Here is a 15193-nt window from a genome sequence, read left to right as displayed (position 1 = left end):
TGTCTCTCTATCTACTTGTATGAAGATACTTTAAAACACTGTCTTAGCTCACATTGGCTTTGGTCAGTCTAATATTTGACTATTTCCTAACAATCATTCACAGTAACTTTCAATAACCAATGAGAATATCCTTTTAAAACTGAGTCTTTAAATAGCTATTATTTGGTGTAAATCTGAATCTATCTTTAAAAAGACTACCAAAGAACTACTTGCATGCTACTTTCTACTGTGGTGCTCAACTACGCTTTAAACTCACTAACTAGGGATTTTATATTAAAATGTAGAAACCCCTCTGTAGAAAATGTGATAATTTCAGCTGTTTTGCTTCACAGTAAGATCTTAGAAAGCTTAAAGATGTAAATCTGATTACAGTATAATACACACAATACATCCAAACAAGAGATCTTTTCTCTTAATGATTCAGAAATTCACCAATAAGGACTTTGTGCGTCACAAAACTGCTTTGTAGATCCATCTCCAAAAGTATGCAGAAAACTACTCTTAACATGGCAATATTTGCATTGAAATGCTTTATCTGATTATGGGGTAACATTCTGAGCTGTTTAAAGTTTGAAGCCAGGGGATTAAAAAGTGCAAAACAATACTGAGTATTATGCACATTCATTCCAGCTGCAGAACCGTCAACAAAACGCATACGAGGACACAAAGCTTATTCAGCAGTATTTCATCATGCCTTGTCCCTAGCTGCAGAAAACGTTAAGCTTCAAGAACTTGTCATCTGTGGATCTGCCAGTTATTTCTAAGCAAGCATGATATGTCTGTCCCAAAGACAAAAAATGTCATAATTGCTGAGAAAATACAAGAACACATTTAAATTTTAGGATATTGCTATCTATATAAATCTGGTTCATTAATTCAGTATAATATAATACGGATCAATTTTTATGGCACAACTTTTTAACCATATCAAAATCTACTTTAAACTCATATTGGCAACTGGTAAAGTAATTATGATTGCTTATATTTGGATTTGTATGTTAAAACAATGGGAGAAAATTAAATTGATTGAACAGTTTCTCGGATCTGTGCATTTTAGATAGTGTAGGGGTTTTTTTGAAAGAAAAGTGTAGGGATTGTTCATTTTAATGTTACAGATATTAATAATTCAAATTATTTTCTAAAATGAAATGTTCACAAAACCTGTGTTGACCAGTTGACGTCATTTGAGTTTTAAAATAGAAGACTAATATTGGCACATGATTGATCTACCAGATGACTAGATTCTCTTCTCTGCATTTTCAACCTATGCTGTGAGTGTCTCTCATTTAAATCCAGGCATACAAATAGACACAAATGATTCCATATATACCGCTTCTAAGTGAGAAATGTTTATCTTAGAAGTCATCCTTACCAAAAGATCCTCACCAGCAATTCCCCGATTGTTAAAAACCACACATCTAAAAATTGAGACAATAAATTAAATTATACACATTGTTCATTCCATTGAAAAAGATAACTTAAACACACACAAAAAATGAAAATATATAAAATAAGCCAGTTCTATGAATAAGTTCAGTACATAAATATTTACTGTCCTATGGATCCTAAAGTCTGACCTGTGTGAAACAACCTTTATACCAAAATGGAGTTCACTGAAGTCAGTGGGACTCTATATGAGCTCTGCGATTTGCTGGTCGAGGTCAGATCGCAGGATGAGAGCCCCAGGGTTTACCTGAAGATGGTACACGCATCTTGCTCTGCCTGCACCCTGAGCTGGCCAAATACGAGCCATAAGCTCTGCTAGTGCAGTGCTGAGCCTGAAGCAGTGCTCTGAAAGAGGACATCAGAGATCCATGTGCAGACATCCTCTAAAGCTACATAATTGTATTAAATAGCAAGAAATGAGCCAAATAAAAACTATGACAGCTGCATCTAAGTCATAGGTTCTTGGGGATGGGATTTTTTTTGTCTGGTATAGCAGAAGTTTCTGTTCTCTGTATGCTGGTGGGACTCTGAATTTTCTAGCAGTATTACCATGATTTAAGGAACTATGTTTTCTTAATGAATCTTACTTTTCTATTACTCTTCTACCATCTCAGTGTAAAAATTTTGTTAAATAATATATATGTATTTTAGATGAGCCAAAGGCATGAAAAATTACTTACTTCAGTATTTTCTCAAATGTTGCTATTTAAAACCAAAATTATAGCATTCTGTTGAAATCTGATGTAAAGGTCTCCTTTTTAATGCTATACCTTCATTTCTTAGGTGATCAAACACAGGTATTTCAAGAATACTCAAAAAATTAATAGTAAGAAGTTGTTGATTTCTTCCTCTGATATTTTTTACTTTTTTAAAAGTTTTAAAGTGATTTAAAAAGTACTTTGAACAGTTAAAGTGCTACTTTACTTTCACAATTTAGTAAAGCAGTTATCCAAACCTCCGAACAGAGAAAAGATAGCCAGACATGTAGATAAAAGCTCATGTATACACATTTGAAAACTTATTATAGTCAGTACCAGAAGCCAATCTGCAAAGACAAATTGTAATATTCTAAATACAGATCCTGGCACAATGACAACTTATTTCAAAGTACAGCAGCTGCAAAATGATTACATAAAGGAATCTACCCATCAAGTAATCCACTTATTTACTCAACTCGGACCAGAAGCTTTAATAATAAAACTAAATTAAGCAGTGAAAATTAAGAGGTGACAAACCTCTTAACCACCATCAGTAAGAGTAGTCTAGCTCTCCTTTCTGAACTCATGACTTGAGGTTGCTGAATCAAGCAATTTTGGCATTCAGAAGCTGACCTCCTTCGAGGCTGACTGCCAGCAACCCATCCACACAAGTCTTCTTGGAGCTGAATACAACCCCCTTCTCTAGAAAGTGTAAAGGTAACACAAATACTGGTATTATAACTGAAGCAGCAGCAGGAAAGGCCTATGCAGTCTTAACTTATTTTCACTGCAATCTCTGGGGCACATCTGTAGATACAAAAACAGCCCTTCTGAATGTACTGCCTGTTACATAATTCTACTACTATTATTATTATTACTACTAATAATACTTCCTTATGTAAACTAATGTCTTTAGATTTCATTTGCCTTGGGAAGGCACCTTATACATATATATACACTAATAGCTGTTCATATTAGAAAAAAAATACTAGCAATGAAATGCAACAGCACCTATATCCCAGCGTTTCACTTTGATGGATCATATGAAGAATGTAGGATTCCTTGCTTGTTCCTGTCAGGCCAGGCAGTAACAGGACAGTGGGTCTTGTGCTGGCATCCGGATAATATAAGCTGTCATTATTATCAAACCAATCCAACGAAATCTGTCCTCCATCTGCTGTTTTAATGAGCTCACTGAAAGGCACATTTCAAGACAACACTGATTAGATTGAAAAATACATGCAGACTATTGAGAGTGCTTACAGTGTACAAATTACAAGGTATGAATTCCGCATTTTTAATTAAGTTTTAATACTCAAAGTGCCACCTAACTACGCATTTTTGCATGTTTGCCATTCAGAAAGAGTCATGCCTACAGCTGACATGAGTTAGCACAGTCAATTTGTGGAGTAACTCCTGTTCACAGTAAACTAAGAGCTGGCCTTTGATGAAGTGCTGCTGATGTACTGGAAGCTTTAACTAATGTGATTTTTGGCATTGCCTTCTATTTTATGTAGGCTTGTGTATCACAGATTTCCTTTGGATTATTCAAGAATCTTTTGATAGCACGCGGGCAAATGTGTTAAAAATTTAGCACATTTTTTTCTCTTTATCCAAAGAAACAGCATATATAATGAATAGCACTTTGTTATGTTTTAAACATGCAGAAGACAGACACACTACTGTATCTTTCACCCTGTATCTCCACAAACTTCGCTAGAATGCACTCTTAAACCATGTATCTTAAGAATGCAACAAATATTCTAATATCCCAAGAAGCTAAGCATGCATTAAACAATGACAAGAAAGTTTCATTATTTTTTTAGAAACATACAACATCTTCCCTCTGCCCAGCAATGAGGACATTGTATGAGAGAGTTGGTATAGAAATTACCAGAACGTAAGCCGACCTTGCATTTAATTTTTCATTTTAAAGTCTTGATAGCACCTACTCCAGATTTTAAAGTTCATCAGCCTTGTTGGACTTACTAGCTCAGCTTTGCCCTTTTTCAGTAATGGGAAGTAGATGCAATGCTGGTGTGTACTGCCAACACAATCTCAAATGGTACAAAATAAGCATTGCCCCATGGAACTATGTTCTTCCCTCACAAACCTTGAAATAAGAGAGTATACAAGAAGGGCTAGAAAAAGTGAACATGGCCATACCACTGGAATGTTTCCTAGTTACTAAAACTAAGGGAAGCTGCTAAATGCTAAATCTATTCTACCATGCAAACAGAGCTGAAACAACTTGTGCTGCATCCAGGTTCCGGCGCATAAAAGTACTTCTCCTTAGGTCTTGTGCCAAATGCCTCATTTGCCAGAATAAGCCTCATTTCTGTGTGAGAGAGATCAGCTGAGGACAAACAATAAATGTAAGGGTTTTTTCCCTCTTAGAACTTAGGCATCGAAGAACACAACATAAACCCCACTGGTGAAAGTTACTCTGAAAATCCCAGAAGTTTTATATATTCAAAACAAGACTGAACATGGCCATGCTATGATTAAGGTTGGTTCGCTGGACAGATAGAGTGATTGCATGACCTTTGCAAAACGATGGCATTCAAACACCAGAATATTTGATACACCCAGTGACTGATCCAGGGGGACCTCAACAGGCTGGAGAAATGGGCTGACAGGAACTTCTTAAAGTTCAATGAGGGGAAGTGCAAACTCCTGTACCTCGGAAGGAACGACCCCATGCGCCAGTACAGGCTGGGGATCGGCTGTCTGGAAAGCAGCTTGGCAGAAAAGGATGCGGGGATTCTTGGTGGACACCACGCTGAACATGAGCCAGCAATGCACCCTCACAGGAAAGAAGGCCAACAGTCTCCTGGGCTGCATTTAGGAGGAGTGTTGCCAACAAGTTGAGGGAGGTGAACCTTCCTCTCTGTTCAGCACTGGTGAGGCCAGGCCACACCTGGACTACCGGGTCCAGTTCTGAGCTCCCCAGTACAAGAGAGACATGGACATACTGGAAAGAGTCCAGCAAAGGTTCACAAAGATGATGAATGGACTGGAGCATCTCTCCTATGAGGAAAGGCTGAGAGAGCTGGGACTGCTCAGCTTGGAGAAGAAAAGGCTCAGGGGATCTTATCAATGGGTTTCAATACCTGAAGGGAAGGTGCAAAGAGGATGGCGCCAGGCTCTTATCAGTGGTGCCCACTGACAGGACAAGAGGCAATGGGCACAATCTGAAACACAGGAGGTTCCCTCTGAACATCAGGAAACAATTTTTTCACTGTGACTGTGACTGAACACCGGCACAGGTTGCCCAGGGATTTTGTGTAGTAACCATCCCTAGAGATATTCCAAAGCTGTCTGGACACAATTCAGGGCAACTGGCTCTGGGTGGCCCTGCTAGCAGCGGGGTTGCACAAGGTGACCTCTAAAGGTCTTCTCCTACCTCAACCATTGTGTGATCCTTTGAATATATACCCACATCAGTTTTCCTATACCGTCACCAATGTTTCAGTACTGCAAAACTCTCCGAGCTAAAATAGAGCCATTTGGGAACCCTGACCTTTTAAACCTACTATATACTCTATCCAGGACAGAGATGGTTCCAAGTTTACAATGGAGTTGTAAAGGTGGGCATAAAGCAAAAACGTGGCATAAAGCAAAAACGTGGCACAAAGCAAAAACGTGGCACAAAGCAAAAACGTGGCACAAAGCAAAAACGTGGCACAAAGCAAAAACGTGGCACAAAGCAAAAACGTGGCACAAAGCAAAAACGTGGCACAAAGCAAAAACGTGGCACAAAGCAAAAACGTGGCACAAAGCAAAAACGTGGCACAAAGCAAAAACGTGGCACAAAGCAAAAACGTGGCACAAAGCAAAAACGTGGCACAAAGCAAAAACGTGGCACAAAGCAAAAACGTGGCACAAAGCAAAAACGTGGCACAAAGCAAAAACGTGGCACAAAGCAAAAACGTGGCACAAAGCAAAAACGTGGCACAAAGCAAAAACGTGGCACAAAGCAAAAACGTGGCACAAAGCAAAAACGTGGCACAAAGCAAAAACGTGGCACAAAGCAAAAACGTAGGAACAACCTTGAGCAATGAGGGTAGCTGTGACACAGCAGAGTAAGGTAACTGCTGGCTACCAAATCAATCACTTTCCAAAAGGCAGGCACTTACTTCCTGTACTGTACTTGAGGTCTAGAGGTGATAAAGGGACGCAGGAGCGTCTGCACTCGACCTTCCCAGCACCAAATAGTGGGATAGTAAGTTTCTGTCACAACAGGGCAATACTCCTCGAGAAAGCGGCAGAAACGGTCGTTGCTGGCCACCAACTGGGGTTTCTAGGAAGAAAGACTGAAGTCAGGCATGGGCATTCATATAAAACAAACCAACCAACCAATAAAGAAAGAAATTAAACCTTGTTTAAATCCTCTCCCAGTAAACTGATCTCTTTTGTATAATCATTTGCAACACTTTTTCCTTTATGGTAAAGAGATAAGTAAACAAAACCCAAATGAAACACCAAAATGCCCAACTGAAAAGTGAAACCCACTAACTATAACAGATTCCTTACCTATTTTTAATCACATGCTGTTCTAGCTCTGCTTTTACTGGTATTGTGTCTTTCACTGACAAATCAAAACCACACTGCCTCACAGTAGGCAAGATTTTACTGAATTAATTTTCTTGCACCACATAGAAATGACGCTTAATCCATGTACTTTGACTGTGCACCTGCAGTACCTATGTTAACCTGGTAGGACACCCCCCATCTCACACTACAGTATACAACTGCATTGATTACTCATCTCTAATAATCCTCTGCTTACAGAGATTTTTCTTACAAGTTAAGTTTGTATACTAATTAATATGGAAATCCCTGTATACCAAACATGCTCAGGCTTTAGCAACCACATTTCTTAAACCTGTCTTTTACACTGAGTCTCCAACATGCAAGCATTAATAGGACAATAATAGAGGCTTTGAAGAAAACCGGTCCAAGCACACAGCAGCAGCGGCATGTCCTCCCCCCACTTTTCTCCTCTGACCAAAATAAGTACCCTCTTCTCAACGAAGGGGAAGGCTATGCTCTAACCAGTTCTGGGAAGGACTGTAGCAACACACCTCTTCAACAGTCATAATTCTTTTGATATGCGTATTTTCAGCTGATTAAGCATTCAATGAGGCACTCTCACCAGGGGGCCACTTTAGATCAGATCAGGCTCACTGTATCCCTGTAATCTGTGAATGCCTAATTCATCTGCGAAACCCCTTCCGATGAGAAGGCAATGCGAGAGCGTCCTGGCTCCCAAAGCACTGCAACAGTGGCTCCAAAGGTATCTACAAAGGTACCAAAGGCAGACACAAGGGCAGCAAACCACTTTATCACCTGCCCTGTCAGTAAACCAAATTGGTCGGGATTTTCTTGTGGAGGGAGGGCTCCTGAGCTCCCTTGCCAATCCGTCGCCCCAGCGAAGCTCTCCCCCCGGCACCACTGCATTTCGGGGAGGCCCGAGGCCGCAGCCCCTTCCCCGCTCAGGCCGGTCACGGCCAGACGGGCGCTGCCTCAGCCCGGCCGGCCCCGGGGGCAGCGACGGGCCCCAGCGGAGGAGACGCCTCAGCGGTTCGGCGGGCGCTCACCCGCCCCGGCGGGCGCTGCGCGGTGCGGCCCGGCCCGGCCGCGGAGACGGGCCTGCGCGGGGGCGAGGGGTTCCGGCCAGCCGGGACCCGGCGCGGCAGCTCCAGAGCAAGGACCGGGCGGTGTGAGGACGAGAGGGGCGCAGCGCCCTGGCCCCCGCTCAGCCATTTCAGGTGCCGCCGCTCCCCGGGCCAGAAGGGCGCCGGCTGCCTCCCCTCAGCGCGGCGGGTCGAGGTGACCTTCGCGGGACGGGCCCCCCTTGGCGGGACACCTGCGGAGCCCGCCCGCCCCGCCGCCCTCCCGGCTCACCTTGGCGATGCTGCTGAGGTAGTAGCAGGCGTAGGCGACGCCGAAGCCCAGAACCAGGGACAAGCCCACGCCGGAGCCGAAGAGCCCCACGCGGACCTGGTTCTCCAGGTAGAGGGAGAGCTCCCTGGTCAGCACCTGCCAGTCCATCGCACCCGCGGGGCGGCAGCGCAGCGCAGCGCACCCCGGCTGCCGCGGCCGAGCCCACCCCGGCGCGCAGGGAGAGGGAGAAGGAGGAGCTGCCGCCCGTCTCCCGCTGCCGCTGCCCGCGGACGGCTCCGCGCTACAGCGCCGCCGGCGGCATCCCCGCACCGCCGCCGGACCGCCCCCGCGCGGGGCGCCGAGGCCTGCGGGGCGCGGGCGGGGGCCCCGAGGCCGGCACCGGGCTGGGCGCGGAGGAGCGGGCTGCAGGCGGGCGGCCTCCTCCCGCCAAGCGGGCCACGGCGGCCACAGCCTGGCCCGCAGGCGACGAAATCCTGCAGGAGCGCCGCGGCGGGGGCGCGGCCCGGGGCGGCGTGGGGCACCTCAGCCGGCCGGCAGGGCCGGCCCCTCCGCGGCGCGGCCGCCGGCATTGCCCGCCTCACGGTAGGTGCCTCCCTGGGGCGCCCTCGGTGTCACCCTGCCCCTGCGCTCTCCCTCGGGCAGGGCGTGTGGGGTCAGGTAGGAAGGGCCCGTCCAAGAGAGGAGCAGCTGGCGGAGATGTGTGGGGACTCGGTCACTGCTGGGCAGGCAGCGTGTTCCGCTCCCGAGCACCGCTGCTCGAACAGGAGACACGTCCTGTATAGGACAGGAGGAAGAGGGGACACCGGGGCTTCTACGTATTGCACTGGTTAAACAGCAATATGCCTAAATACTTTAAGTGAGACTGAAGTGTGCATCGGCACTTCTCACTGCTGTTAGATGGTGTTAGTGAGGATCAGAGAGGAGTGGATGTGTTCTCTAACTCCCAAGAGAAATTCAGCCCGTTCCCTTTTCAGCCGTATGGATTGTTGCATGGAGGCCCTCACGTGCTTCCTAACTCAGATGCTTCCCCCTTCAGCTTCAGAAAAAGACGCACAGTATCTGCATCTTTTCCTTAGCACAGTACTTGGAAAGCAGCTGATTAACAGAAAGATCCTGGAGCTGAGCATCTGCTATTTGAGATGCATGCATGCACCACAGGACACAGAAGTACTTTCCTTATCCTTATTGTATGCCTCAGCTCCACGACTGTTGAGAGAAGACAGACTTTGCTCAGTGAGACTCTTCACTTCTTAACTTATCCATCTTTTCTTGCTCTATCCAAATTTAAAAATATAATTGAATTGGGGACCATAACACACACACACAAAAAAAAAAGTGTGTGTGGGAGGGAATGAGATGTGGTGGCCTGTTTCGTTTGCTTCTGCTTATTCAGACAGATGTTACCAGAAGAGATCCTGCTCTAACATAAAGCATCTGGGCCCAACCTTTTCTAGTTCACCATGAAATAGTGGTGGCAAGTTCTTGGATATTGGGCCACAGCTTAACTTAGAGAAATACTGAAAGGGACTTAAGCTTTCCATACTGTAGGAAAAAGTGCTGCCATGTTCATACTGTGTGATCAAACACTGCTTTGGTGCAGCAACAGTGAATTCCAGTCCTGCTTTGACAACTGTCATGAAAATCCATTGTAACATCCAAAGACTTTGCAATAAAATAATAGTTTCTGACTGCATTGCTAATTTGGATATGGGCTTTGGAAAGTCAAGCATGTTTTACCACTCAGTCTGACAAGCAGAAATCTACTTATCACCACCTTTTCTTCTCAAGTAAAAGCAGTTTGTACAACTGTAAGAATTTTTTATTAAAGAATCAGAATGACGAAAGTATGCAAAGTAATTAATTGATGTTTTATTAAAGCAAACTAATAAAAGTGTATTGCAAGGTTCTGAAGAAACTTAAAAATCCCTGTTCTTCCTATTGAGTCAGCTGTCAAAAGTTTCCAGAGACACAGGGACAGAGCTACTGCAGCCATTGAAGAGTATGGGAATTGGTAAGCAGAGCCTAGGAAGGATCTGGGGTTTGTTTCTTTTCCCCACAGCTGTTACAGAAAAAGGAAACTGAATGGGTGGAAAACCTATTGTTATCAACACTGCACTTCCTCTGCTTCTTCTTATGGAGAACAGCCATACCTAGGTCTTGGTCCTGACTTGCTGGGAATGTATGTTGTATACCCCAGACAAAAGGATTTATCGTGAAGTGTGAGCAGCTGGAATAGACAGCTGAGTTCTGAGAACATGTAGGCTTCATCAACAACATGAACTTAGGCACGTTCGGAGACACAGTTTGGCTGAACTGAGGACTAGACTTTCGGATCCAGAGGAACGTGCTACTTCCAAAGAAGAAAACTAGTTGTTGCTTACGGCAAACTATTCTGCATTCAAGTCCTGTCCCCATTCAGCTGAAGAATCCTTGAGCCACCCAAACACTAAAGAAAAGAAAAATCCTAAATGGCTGAGAAAGAGAACAGCGTGTGTGCCCATGGGGCTAGAAGGCTTATAAATGTATATACACACATTTGACCAAGAAGTGGAAAGCACAGCTGTTAATGGTTATTCAGAGGCATACAAAAACAGCAGTTTAATGACTTGATCAACTAGAGAGATTGAATGCACAAAAAAAGATCTGGACACAAAGGTTGATGAGGTTTATCTGGTCTTTGATCACTACCCTGTGTTGATTATTCATGGCAATATTAACAATGTCAGGCATATATGACATGCTATAGGCAAACTGAAACAAATGACATGTACTGAGAAAGGCTGAGGGGTTTTGTTGCTGTGTAAGCATGTTGTTACACTGTCAACAGCAATAATGTTAGTAACTTCCTTCTGTTTTAAGCAATCCCCATCAGATCCTCCCATTCCAGTGTTGGGTTTTTTTAAAGTCTTTAAAAGGTTATCTCTTGACCTACAACACATTTTGCAGAGCTGAAAAAGGCTGTATTCTGCTTATATTACAGTCACTTCCAAGTGGTTTAGTGCTTGCAAATTTTGTGTGTGCAAAGAAAATAAAGCGGTCACTATTGTGTTTTGAACTCTGCATTTTTTTCAGAGGAAGACAGTTCTACATTCCTAGAGACTTACTATTTGCCGTATGCTCTCTGCTTTCTAAGTGCTTCATAAAATGATTGCATCATCCCACCTCTAATGGATTATAGATTAGGCAGAGAGGAAAGGGCACAGGATTCTTTCATATTGTCTCCCAATTTATCTTGCTTAAGCAATAGAAAATAATTTACAGAAGCCATCGGTTAGTCACAGCTTGATTTACATTTTTGACTAGGAGGCTACACTAGTGCTATGTTGTCTTTATTTCATCTTTTGTTAGGGGAGGTGGTTCTGTGATCAGTTGGGATTTGGGAGGGAGTTACTACACTCTTACTGATGTTCCAATGGACAATTTCAAGCATATTCCAGTGCAGTTCTCTGTAGCTCCACTCTTGGAACTGATTTCAGTAGGCACTGTGGCACCTCTAAGGAGGGGCAAAAAGACTTTTAACGTCAGAGTTTAAAACCTGAGGTTCTATTTGTTTATATTCTTTTAGCATTTAACTTTAGCATTCATCTAACAAAATGGAAAAAATATCTTTGTGTCAGCCTGATCTATGTTGGGAATACTTTTAAAGGCCCAAGGCAATGTATAAAACATCTGAAAAGTTTTCCATCAATGAAGGGGAGAGGGCACTCACTGTTCCTGATATTTATTATCAACAGGGGAATGGGAGAAAAAAGTTGCATTTGAAAAATTCAGGTCAGCATCTTTCAGGCCTTCCTCATGCATATTATAGATTTTTCTTTCCTTAAGTGTTAACTAAGTAGGGAATTAATGAAGTTAATGTAAGTATTCTATGTTGGAGACTCTTCAAATTTCAGAGGAAAAAGCCAGGCTGGGTTTATGTTTGTACTCTTGGTGCTCATGAAAAATTCAATGATTGTGGTATGAGGAATAGCTGCTTCTGTTTGTCCCCTGCTTGAGCTTTGCTACTCTTACTATTATCTCCATATTCCTGAGTATCTATGCTCCCCTATCTTTTTCTTCCATGCTGCTCCTATTCACTCCCCCATGAACTATTTTTCAGCCCTTTCAATTGGTAAAGTTGGAGGAAAGAGCACAGGATTCAAAAGGAATGTTTCATTTCATTTTTATCAACTGTCTGTAACTATGTTTCCTTTAATTAAAGTGTATTTCAGCAGGTGTAGCAGGTAGCCTGATTACAAATGCGACCACATAGTCCACTATCATTTCACTCTCTGTTTAGGTGGTTGAAGATACTTTCAACAGCTGCTGCAACATGAGGACTGCCCAGTATTTGTCTGCCTTGGAATTCCTCTTACAGGATTCAGTCTACATGAAACCAGTTCCCTGCATTTGAATACAGCTGACAAACTGCTAAATACAAAATTGTGGTTAGTAGAGATCAGACCAATTTGACTCATTGTCACGTTAAATAATGGTGATGAAACTTTGTATTGGGTCATCTAAAATGTTCTAAAATAAAGATTAAAATTCTGTGTTATATAGTTAAGTATAACTCTCAGAAACGTGAATTAACTTAAAATTGCTTTGTTCAGAAACCGAAGATGACAATCCACAGCATACTGAAAACTGAGAATATGAGACAGTACATTATAAAATAAATTGAAAGCAAATATATTGAGGACATTTCTCTTAAATTAAGTCCTATTGAATGCAACAAAAAATATCATGCACGTAAATTAGCAGCATTCTTAACATATCTTGATGACCCATGGAGACAGTTTATTTTCCTATCAGTCTAAAAATATTACCTAGTTCGTTCGGACTACATCTAAGAATTTCAAGTACTCTTCTTACAATCTTTGCAATCAGGCAGTTTAATAGGAGGAAGAAATTAATCCTTCCATCCAAGGAAGGAAACATCAACTAGTTTAAAAATAATCTATGAATAAACCACTAATATGTGGCTAAACATTTGAAAATATCAGGTAAATATGCATTTTTTTAATCCTCTGAGATATGCTGAAGTAGGAGGTTTTGTACAGATGTGCAAACATGAGTACATGTTATTGTAGTATTTATGCCCTAGATTGCTACAGAATTTCCACATATTTTGACTTCACATATTTAAAACTTCAAGCTTAACTTCAGAGGTATATTGTTTACTCAAAATAGTTCAGCCTAGCCTAGTAAAACTTAAAACTTTAAACAAGAGAGAAGATTCCAGGATGCTCCTATTAGGGAAAGATAATCTTCTTTAGCCTAAACCACTTTTTTCAACATATTGAAGTGTTTAGCCAGATACAGAAAAAAAATATTTCCTTCTCTTTAGCAGATCTCCATGGGATTCGTTTTGTTTCACAGCAGGTAAATAAAGTGATGTATTTACAATCTCTTCTGTGATCAGCTGTTTACCCTAAGATACAGCAGCATGGACACTGTGGATTAATCTAAATGTTCTAATTAACAGTTTCATAGAGGATGCCAGTAGCATAGTGAAAACCAAACCCACCAAAGCATTTTTTTGTGTTACATGACAGCTTGCTCACTATCTGGCATTAAAAAATATTTTAATCTGCAGAAACTAGGAAAAAAATCAATGCCAGTTTTTCCCTGACATTTCTGAAAATCGAGGAAGAAATTGGATTGTGTTACGGATAATGAACCTGGTAAATAGCCAGTGGAAAGTGCAACAAAGTTAACAGGATACGTGTGTTTTAGCATTAACGAGAGATGGTACGTGGCCACGTGATGGCAGCAGAGGCTGAGGAATCGTTCCGAACTGGTTCTTCAGGAGGTTGGAGAAAATATACATTATGTATATTTTCACTTCAAAAGATGTGGCCTGTTCATCAGACCAGAAGTTTCTGTGGAGAGTGACTACATACTTTTCATAATTTTTTTTAAATTACATTTGGGATAATTTTACTTTTTTTTTTTTTTTAGTTAAACAGCAGCTTTTATCTCATTTGCATCTTTTATCTCATTTGCAGCCAATATTTGCATCTTTCTTCCTCAATTAGTTGAGTTACCACCCAGAAGAGTAGGTGTATTTTGATAAAATCATGATACTGGCTTACTTTTTTCTAATTTTCCCTTACCTTTTCCTAATACTTTTGTTGACAGGAAAAAGCAGCATTATTAAAACCCCTTTTAGGGAACCCCAGAAAATTAAAATCTAGAATTCCTTCAATTTTTGAAAGGAAGATTAAGAAAACTGCTTGTTCTAACATAAAGTCTTGAACTGCCAAGGAAGAATTTTTGGACTTATATTGGTATAAATTGAGAAGCTCTGCCTTTGTATCTTAAAAAGAAAACTACTCGCTGCTCATTATATGTAAACTAGATGCACTTTCTTGACTCCTGGGAAGCTATTTATATATATATATATATAGCCTTCATATGACAAGTCCTGAGAACTCGGGATTTGTGCAAGATAGTAAACAAAACCTCAAAACTCCACGAGTTAATAATTGTCTTTCCAAGAAGTTGGGATTTTTTTCTTCTAAACCATATAAAAGCAGGCTTTCCACATGGGATTCTCTCCTGCAGTAGGCACAGTAGATCCTACACTGCAAGTTCAGCTTTAATCAAACAAGACAGTCCAGAAAAACTTCTACCAAAGTCTCTCTTCAGCCCATGCAAATACTTAACATTAGGATTCCATGCTGGAGCATGACCTGTTGCAGAACTGAAAGGCAACCAGGCAGAGTTGAGGCAAGCACCTCTCAGGAATGGCTTTGATGAATAGGAGCATAGGCTAGATGACCTCCAACATCCTTATGAGGGTTGTCTTGAAGGCTGCCTACCCTCTAGGAGGGTAGCAGCTGCTCTTACAAAAAGCCAATACACTCTCCAACAATAACAAGGAGTTTAAAGGAATGTCATTAGGTTATGCAAAGCACTGAATTCTCCACAAATCAGAGGTCTTCTCTTATGACCCCTCGCTGGATTGCTCTAATATGGTAGGAAGTAGTAAGGAAGACCATAATCACCAGCTGGAGGATGGCGTGACTCAGCAATACACATAATTTTAGGTAGCCAGAAGGGAATTAATTCTGTAGTTCTTTTTGTGCATTCAGATTCCTGCACTGAATGCATATTAATGAGTCTTTGCAATTACAGGCAAGTATGCCTAAAGC

The 15193-nt window shown here is 42.0% G+C and overlaps 1 protein-coding gene across 1 annotated transcript in view; it reads right to left on the bottom strand.

Annotated features, from left to right (window-relative positions):
• ABHD3 (abhydrolase domain containing 3, phospholipase) overlaps nt 1–11027 on the bottom strand; it is a 30163-nt gene extending 19136 nt beyond the window's left edge. The window contains exons 1-4 of the mRNA XM_056330860.1: nt 8055–11027; nt 6284–6447; nt 3156–3338; nt 1373–1418 (exon numbers count right to left, since the gene is read on the bottom strand). Coding sequence (XP_056186835.1) covers nt 1373–1418; nt 3156–3338; nt 6284–6447; nt 8055–8201 — 540 coding nt within the window. The 5' untranslated portion in view covers nt 8202–11027. The remainder of the gene's footprint in view (nt 1–1372; nt 1419–3155; nt 3339–6283; nt 6448–8054) is intronic.
• Between the last annotated feature and the right edge of the window lie 4166 nt (nt 11028–15193).

The sequence above is a fragment of the Falco biarmicus genome, chromosome 3 (assembly GCF_023638135.1).
Source record: "Falco biarmicus isolate bFalBia1 chromosome 3, bFalBia1.pri, whole genome shotgun sequence".
Classification (NCBI taxonomy): domain Eukaryota; kingdom Metazoa; phylum Chordata; class Aves; order Falconiformes; family Falconidae; genus Falco; species Falco biarmicus.
Note: the sequence above shows the minus strand (reverse complement) of the source record. Positions and strands in the feature narration are given on the sequence as shown.